This window comes from Centruroides sculpturatus, unplaced genomic scaffold (assembly GCF_000671375.1).
Source record: "Centruroides sculpturatus isolate CEXI.00-Female unplaced genomic scaffold, Cexi_2.0 scaffold476, whole genome shotgun sequence".
Taxonomy (NCBI): domain Eukaryota; kingdom Metazoa; phylum Arthropoda; class Arachnida; order Scorpiones; family Buthidae; genus Centruroides; species Centruroides sculpturatus.
The window spans coordinates 105,486-114,670 of NW_019384596.1; the positions used below are offsets into that span (position 1 = coordinate 105,486).

A 9,185-nucleotide genomic window follows, 5' to 3' on the forward strand; every position below is an offset into this window, starting at 1 on the left:
GTTGGATTGTTTTGCTTCTCTTTATTGGATATCTCTTTTAATTTCTTTGTTTCTCTGTATTACTATTTATTCACTTTTGTACTTGTTAATTTTACATTACAAATGAGGCGCTGACTTGATGGAAAGGAAAGGCTGATTTCAGAATGCAAGAGCTGAGAAATAAAAACAATTTGTAGAAAGATTGTCAACAGAACTTGCAATATTCAATCTTAACCCTTTTTATCACAATAATAGGTTTACAATATTGGCTTTTCCGTCTAGACAGACTATTATTTGTAGTAGTAGAAAGTAGAATACAGAGTAATAGTACATTGCACCANTTGGTTAATTAAACGATTACCTCACAACACGTGCCATTACGTGATTCTTCTAATGATAGTAACTTTGTGACGTGTTATATTCGGTTTCAGTTTATCTTCCGTCATCATTTGCAAATATTTTCTAACCAGGAATTTCACGTATTTAAAAGTATTATAAATATATATATATATAATTTACTTAATATCAGCAATATTGTGTATTTAAGAGACGTTTGACTGTCATATATCTCTTTATAGTACATTGAGTCATAGAAAGATTGCTCCATTCGGTGACTAAACACGAAATAATTGTTACATATAATTCCATCTTCGATTCTTGGGACTTAATTAACAATGTTAAAAACATTTAAAACTAATTGGCCGAACGTTTTTCGGTATTATAATTTGGTTTTTTTAATATTCTCTAGAAGATCGACTTATTACTTGTGAAGCGAAATGCCATACGCTAGTGTTTAAACGTTTTCCTACGTTCTCCCGTAGTATTTACGAATAAAAAGTTCATCGCTATAAATGTTAAAGTATTGATATCACCCGTTAAAAATTTTTGTAAGAGTATATTCGGTTTACAAGAAATGCTTTTGATTCAAATCCAGCTCGATGTTCAAACTGGATCTTAACCAAAAGAACGTTTCGGATGTGTCTAGAGTTGTGACATATAATAAGTTTCTTCCGTAAAAGGCCCACTACGCTATTTTTGGTACATTAATATTAGGGTTTAGTTGGAGAAAATTCCCACCAAGGCTCGTTAGTCGGTACTCGCTCCTACAGCTAATGGATAGAATTGGTAGAATAGATTACAAAGGTCCACTAGAGTGGCAAAATATTTTCAGGAAGTCGAACTTTTAAGGTAGTTTTTTTTTTTCTATTTTTATTAAGAATTTTAAGGAAAAGTATTGTAAATCGAGAGACCTTAATTTGGAATAAGCATATTTTAGATATTTTAATGGCATTCAATTATGTCGAGTTCGATCATCCAATTTGAAGTATGTGACGGACTCCGACAAGAGTCGATTAGTCCGCCTACATTCGCATTCTTGGAGATTCCTTATGTGGACAATGTCGAGCGATAAAATGGAATAACAAATAATAATTTTCTAATTTATTTCTATATTAGGTAATAATTTATGTAGAAAAGAATGCTACTAAGTTCTTCAAAAAATTTCAAAAAAATAAATTTTAATTAAAATAATTTATTGGCATCGATATATAACTCATTAAAACTTTAAAATATCCGTTTAAAAATAAATATTTCTCAAATAAAAAAATTTTTTTTTTAAAATTAGCGCCATCTTTCGATAAGATTTTTTATTTACGTATTTAAAATTTTAAATTTTATCAAATATTTTTCTCGATTTTTTATAATTAAAAAAAATATTACGTGTATTTAATTAGACTAAAATTACGTATTAAAATTTGATTATAACGATTCTAATTTAGTCTATAAGAAGGGGGAAAAAAAAATCGATTTTTATTCCGATCCGACTTAAACCGACCTTGACAATGCCCTCTGGTAGAGAATCTCGGAAACCCCGAGGGTTACATGCCACAAATGGCAAACGTGACTTTTATCGTTTCACTATTTAGTTTCTTATTTTATTTATTTATTTTTTTTTTATTATTTCATACTTTTTTTCCTATCTCTTTGTCCGAGCCAATCAAATTACATCAGCTATGGAGTAAGGTTATAAAAATATTCTCGTTTTATATAGGTTTAAATAAAAATTAACATTAAAAATCCTATTTTGTTTTGTTAATACATTGTACTGTATATAAAATTTATATTTTATATTTATATATATATAAAAAAAAAAAAAAATTGGAATCATTAATTGTTAGAAAATTCCGGGATGAATTACATAAACAATAGCTTAATGACAAAATATTTATTAATATAATGGAGATAAAACGTTGGATAAACGTTGATAAGAAACAATTATAAAATTTATAGTGTATTGAAGAATATTGATAAAATTTATTGCCGATTAACGTTAAATAGAGTTTATTTTCTGGCAATAAGTTAGGGCGAGTCACCAACCACCCACTAAACCCTAAACCGATGCTATTATTTTTGTTCCATTCCTCAAACTGACCGCAGAGTGGCGACTTGTCGCCTTAGCAACTGTTGCTACGTAGAAAGTGATTAAACAAGGCCCGAGTTTTCTGTCAGGCTCAGTAGAGCCGAAGACATTGAAAGGAAACATCCCCCGACTGAGTCGTTTATCGTTAATAGTGATGGATATAATTGTCAACGCGTGTTATTATAATATATTCTTTTTATTATTATTCTTTAGACTGTTAGACGGTCATTCGACTTTAATTATAGGTAAGTAAATGGATTTTTAACTTTATTTCTACTTAAACAATTGTTAGCTCATTGAGTTTAGCTTCCAGTAGATCATCCTTTTGTTTGTGCACTTACCTGTCCAGGTGATTGTTCTCAGTTCTTCGAATTCAGCTTTCACTCTTTTTCTTCATTATTATTTTTATCTTACAACGGCTGCTTAAAACCTTACTATTTCAATTTTTACTCTACTCCTAGCTAATTATAAGTAAATATTTATGGTAAAAATAGTAGCCTATAAATAAAATGAATATTATACAAATTTTACTAAATATTCTTTTAACTTATTAGAAAATTATATTTTAATTTTAATTATTTTTTTTTTCTCTCTGTTTCTTTCATAAGTTTTATTTAAGGAAGAACAAAAGAGCGCAAAAATATAATTTTTTAAGTAAAAATTCTTCATTATCTCCAAAATGTCAACCATTTTTGTTTACGTTATCAATCGGTAAATAATTCAGTTTAGAATTTATTTCGTCTGAAATAAAAATAATAATATAATTATAACAAAAGTTATATATATATATATATAAAACAATTCGACCTTCTACGAAAATCCCGCTTCATTCAAGGTCACTATCATATATATTTTTTAAAAATATATTGCCAAATATCCAATCAAAATTAACGATTTAATATCGACGAAAGACCTTGTTACGTCAGTTCAGAATGCTTACTATTCCTTTTTTGTGTGCGGTATATAAATTACGAGAAAAAAAAAACAACAGTCGCTTATTATACTTTATTCAATTTAAAATTGAATTCGTTAGCGAGTTGTTTATAAATAATTAAAAATAATCATTCGGTATTATCGCCGAGAGAGAGAGAGAGAGAGAGAATTGTTAATTGGTTAATTAAACGATTACCTCACAACACGTGCCATTACGTGATTCTTCTAATGATAGTAACTTTGTGACGTGTTATATTCGGTTTCAGTTTATCTTCCGTCATCATTTGCAAATATTTTCTAACCAGGAATTTCACGTATTTAAAAGTATTATAAATATATATATATATAATTTACTTAATATCAGCAATATTGTGTATTTAAGAGACGTTTGACTGTCATATATCTCTTTATAGTACATTGAGTCATAGAAAGATTGCTCCATTCGGTGACTAAACACGAAATAATTGTTACATATAATTCCATCTTCGATTCTTGGGACTTAATTAACAATGTTAAAAACATTTAAAACTAATTGGCCGAACGTTTTTCGGTATTATAATTTGGTTTTTTTAATATTCTCTAGAAGATCGACTTATTACTTGTGAAGCGAAATGCCATACGCTAGTGTTTAAACGTTTTCCTACGTTCTCCCGTAGTATTTACGAATAAAAAGTTCATCGCTATAAATGTTAAAGTATTGATATCACCCGTTAAAAATTTTTGTAAGAGTATATTCGGTTTACAAGAAATGCTTTTGATTCAAATCCAGCTCGATGTTCAAACTGGATCTTAACCAAAAGAACGTTTCGGATGTGTCTAGAGTTGTGACATATAATAAGTTTCTTCCGTAAAAGGCCCACTACGCTATTTTTGGTACATTAATATTAGGGTTTAGTTGGAGAAAATTCCCACCAAGGCTCGTTAGTCGGTACTCGCTCCTACAGCTAATGGATAGAATTCGTAGAATAGATTACAAAGGTCCACTAGAGTGGCAAAATATTTTCAGGAAGTCGAACTTTTAAGGTAGTTTTTTTTTTTCTATTTTTATTAAGAATTTTAAGGAAAAGTATTGTAAATCGAGAGACCTTAATTTGGAATAAGCATATTTTAGATATTTTAATGGCATTCAATTATGTCGAGTTCGATCATCCAATTTGAAGTATGTGACGGACTCCGACAAGAGTCGATTAGTCCGCCTACATTCGCATTCTTGGAGATTCCTTATGTGGACAATGTCGAGCGATAAAATGGAATAACAAATAATAATTTTCTAATTTATTTCTATATTAGGTAATAATTTATGTAGAAAAGAATGCTACTAAGTTCTTCAAAAAATTTCAAAAAAATAAATTTTAATTAAAATAATTTATTGGCATCGATATATAACTCATTAAAACTTTAAAATATCCGTTTAAAAATAAATATTTCTCAAATAAAAAAATTTTTTTTTAAAATTAGCGCCATCTTTCGATAAGATTTTTTATTTACGTATTTAAAATTTTAAATTTTATCAAATATTTTTCTCGATTTTTTATAATTAAAAAAAATATTACGTGTATTTAATTAGACTAAAATTACGTATTAAAATTTGATTATAACGATTCTAATTTAGTCTATAAGAAGGGGGAAAAAAAAATCGATTTTTATTCCGATCCGACTTAAACCGACCTTGACAATGCCCTCTGGTAGAGAATCTCGGAAACCCCGAGGGTTACATGCCACAAATGGCAAACGTGACTTTTATCGTTTCACTATTTAGTTTCTTATTTTATTTATTTATTTTTTTTTTATTATTTCATACTTTTTTTTCCTATCTCTTTGTCCGAGCCAATCAAATTACATCAGCTATGGAGTAAGGTTATAAAAATATTCTCGTTTTATATAGGTTTAAATAAAAATTAACATTAAAAATCCTATTTTGTTTTGTTAATACATTGTACTGTATATAATACAGTACAATGTATGATAATTTCAAAAAATATAATTGTGTTTTTTTTTTATATTGATTTTATTGAATTAAACCGACAGTAATATTTTTAGGCAGCATAAATGATATTCATATTATTCATTGATAAAAAGTATGTTGGTCTAGATAAGAATAACCGGTTACTAAATTAAGCTAAATCAATTGGCTGCTTATTGTTTAAGATTTTTTCCCCCCTTACTTCATCTTTCACCCAGTCATTCTGTCCTGACCTTTCTGTATCCTAAGAGTAAATAATGTCGCCGATAACCTCCATTGAATTTGTGACACGTGTCGTACTACAAGATACACGCGCAGATAATACAATTCGTTCCATTTATCGGATAATTATACACCGTTAAATAATTAAAATATTAAATCGTTTACGGTTTAATAAGTGATTATTAATTAATATCGATTTTTCAATTCCGTAAAAATTGTCGTGTTATAAATTGAGAAAATAAAAATACTTTTTTTTTCTTTTATATTGTTGACGATTTATCTTCATTTTCTGAGTACAAATTTAGTAAATAAATGGATGTATCTTTTATTTTTTAAATTGAAAAAGGAAAAATATAGGCTATATATTACTCATAAATGACGTCATAAGATATCGCAAAACGTTTAATTACAGTCGACCCCCCTATAACACTGTTGATTTTTCCCTTTTATATGAATTTCATGTTGTACGAGTCACTTAAATTTTACAAATACGTGAGCCGTTTACGGCCCAGCACACGTATTTGTAAAATCTAAGTGACTCGTACAACATGGAATTCATATAAAACGGAAAAATCAACAGTGTTATAGGGGGTCGACTGGTATAACACATCAATAGGCATGTATACAGTTATTTAGATTTAATAAAAATTTTTTTACGTATTCCTCGTGGTTCGAATTCTTTAATAAACAGAGGGGAAGAAGAATTATGAAAAAAGTAAAGCGAGCGCAGGAGTTGTTTGCAATGTATCAGTTGTTTCGTACTTGTAATCAGACTCTGGACCCATTATGGGGCAATGATTTTAAGACATCTGGTGTTTTTTTTTCATGACCTATGTGACCTGTCGCAATACGAATTCATTTTTCATTTAAAAATATATTCTAAACTTGATATACGATGATGAACATATGATTGTACGCATCTTTAATCGAAAAGAAAACACGTAAACTAAATGTAACAATTATTGTTTTTTTAAGTAATTGAAAGCAATGGATTTCGTAGTATCAAAATGTAGTGTAAAAGAAATTACTATATTTAAATTTTATAAAGTTCGTGTGTAGTAATTTTTTTTTTTTTAAATTTGAATTTTCGTGACGTTTTAAGTTGGGATGTTACGTGATAACGTAATCTTCGTGGATTGGTTATCTAGTTTAAAATTGTGTCGAATGTTTTTTAATGTAGGAAAAACTCATTTACTCGATGATAATCTGCACGAAAATTTGTTGCTAGGCGTTCAAGAAGGAGGATAATGAGAAAAAAAAAATTTTCAAAAAGATTTCTGTTCTACGAATTGAAACTGCTTATTCCCACATGTATGACACACAGCAGACCTTTGACCCTTGACACTGGCCACCTGCATAATTTTTTGTTTAATTTCTTTACCCGTTTTTAATGGGGTCGAATTACTACAGGAAGACGGAATGCCATTGCAGAGCGGCAATAAAAAGATCATTTAAAAACGATGTAACTGTTTGATATGGTTTAAGATTTTTCTTATTGCAATTAATCTGACAATGTTTATTTTTCATTTATGATACTCGAAAATATGTAATTCGATGAAACTTTTGCTATAGAAAACTTTGCTTGTGGTTAAATCTAGAAAACAATTCCTATCAAGAAACCGAATATCGTGTATACTTAAGTAATAGGAAAAAAAACACACACACACACACATATATATATACTATATATATTATGTGTGTGTGTGGATGAGTCATTGGCAATAACAGTCTGACTCAGAGAAGAGTTGAGTCAATTTATCGACGAAAAATACTAGTTTAAACATAAATATTAATTACAATTTTCATTAATATAATATTCAGTTACTTTCACCGTGTCTGTTCATTAGTAATTTAATTTAATTTCAAATTAAATTGTCATTTTTTTAGGTCAAGATGTGCAATGCGAAAAAGAAGGGGAAGAAGTTAAAGTTAAAAGTATTTCTGATAATCCTTGCTTTACTTGCAAGTGTCAAGTGAGTACATAACTGAATCTATTGTAAACTTTTTTTTTTATTTATTGCTTTATTTATTTATTTATTTTTAATATAACGTGTGGTTGTAGATATATTCGAAAATGTTGCGAAAATATGCTTTTGGTATGAAAAAAAAACATTAATTTAAAATTGATTTTTTTCTATAGTGTAAAAAGAAAAAAAAAATTATATATGTTGTCGGAAGTCGATCTAATGACGAATGCTCTTATTCGATTTTCCTACTTCCGTGCCATTTCACGTAATAAAAATCTGCTATTTATCCAAACTTGCCTGACCAATAGGGTGTTGGCATAAACAAAAATATACACGAATCGATTTTATTTCTAATTTTCTAATTGATTCTAGAGTTAAATAATATAGCATTATGTCATTTCAAGCTTTATATTTTCTATATTATTTAGGCAATAAAGATAATGTATTGATTTGTATTTAATTAAAAAAACCAATATATATATATACATACAAGTTCTAAAAGAGGGGGTGCAGCCGAACCGGAGCGTCGCCTCGTGGCCCATGTGTTTTAGAGAGGGCACATAAAAGGGGAAAAAATTTTTTATTTTTTAACTTTAATTCTTATTTATGGACTAACATTGTCTTTGCCAAACCCAAAATTGTCTTTGCACTATTCTCATAGATATATACAATCAAACCTCTATATAAAATCACTATTTGTTCGCCTCTGTAATTGACAATAAACAGAAGGATCTCCAAACAATAAGAATTATAATGTATAAAACAAGATTTTGAACAAGTCTACACACAAGTTTGAAGTTTGAGAGTTTGAAAGTCACGTAATTTAGTGATAACGATGCCGTTTGCAATGTCAAATTTTACATTTAGTAACTAATTCACAGAAGCCGAAGCATTATTAATTAATATTTAAGGGGAAGATCAGCATGTGAGTATTCGTTGGCTCTGTATAAGAGGGCGCAGTATTCAGGTTCGACTGTGTATAAAAATAACATGTGTATTTCTTTCTTAAAATTTAGATTAGACAGTATTTTGTTTAAAGATTTAGTTACATAAGTTTATATGTGGATATCATATACAAAAATTGAAAAATTTTAATCATCGTAGTTGTTAATCAGTTTAAATTTTAATCTATCGATAAAATGTTAAATTAATTTCCTAAGTGACATATAACGCATTTCTACACCTTCAATTTATTCTAAACTCACTTAAATTTGACAAGGGAACAAAGTGCCGCTTTTGTATATCGAAATTATAATCAACCCCGCGCATACAGTGTATATATCAGACTCCATAGTGTATAAACATCAAGTGTTGACCGTTCGGGGTATCAACACTTCCATCATTCATCTATGACGTAAATAAACATGGCGGCTTATTATCGTATCGGGCCACTTTAGGTCGGCTTTAAGGGTGGCCTGGTATTCCTATACAACCGTTATACCACCTTATTAAACGAGCTTTTAATGATTACAACGAATACCACGAAATATCTCAACAACTTTACTCGGAAGCATCTAACAGGAAAGGGAAATTCTACTGCATTTTTTTTTTCTTTTTCCCCTCTTTTCTTATCAGAAACGAACAGAAACATATAACGAGAGTTCATTCTTGGCATAGATGCAGGTGGTTCTGTATGAAGGAGGCTCACCTAGAAAAATATTTTTACTTTTTAAAATATAATTTCTTTTTTTTAAATAAATAT

The 9,185-nt window shown here is 28.9% G+C and overlaps 1 protein-coding gene across 2 annotated transcripts in view; it reads left to right on the forward strand.

Annotated features, from left to right (window-relative positions):
• Window positions 1-2,450: 2,450 nt before the first annotated feature.
• Window positions 2,451-9,185, forward strand: part of LOC111624879 (BMP-binding endothelial regulator protein-like) — a 19,565-nt gene continuing 12,830 nt past the window's right edge. For both annotated transcript variants that reach the window (XR_002756646.1, XM_023367852.1), the window contains exons 1-2: window positions 2,451-2,643; window positions 7,404-7,489. Coding sequence is in view for 1 of the 2 variants with exons in the window: in XM_023367852.1 (XP_023223620.1) it covers window positions 2,553-2,643; window positions 7,404-7,489 (177 nt within the window). In the remaining variant the exon portion in view is untranslated. The remainder of the gene's footprint in view (window positions 2,644-7,403; window positions 7,490-9,185) is intronic.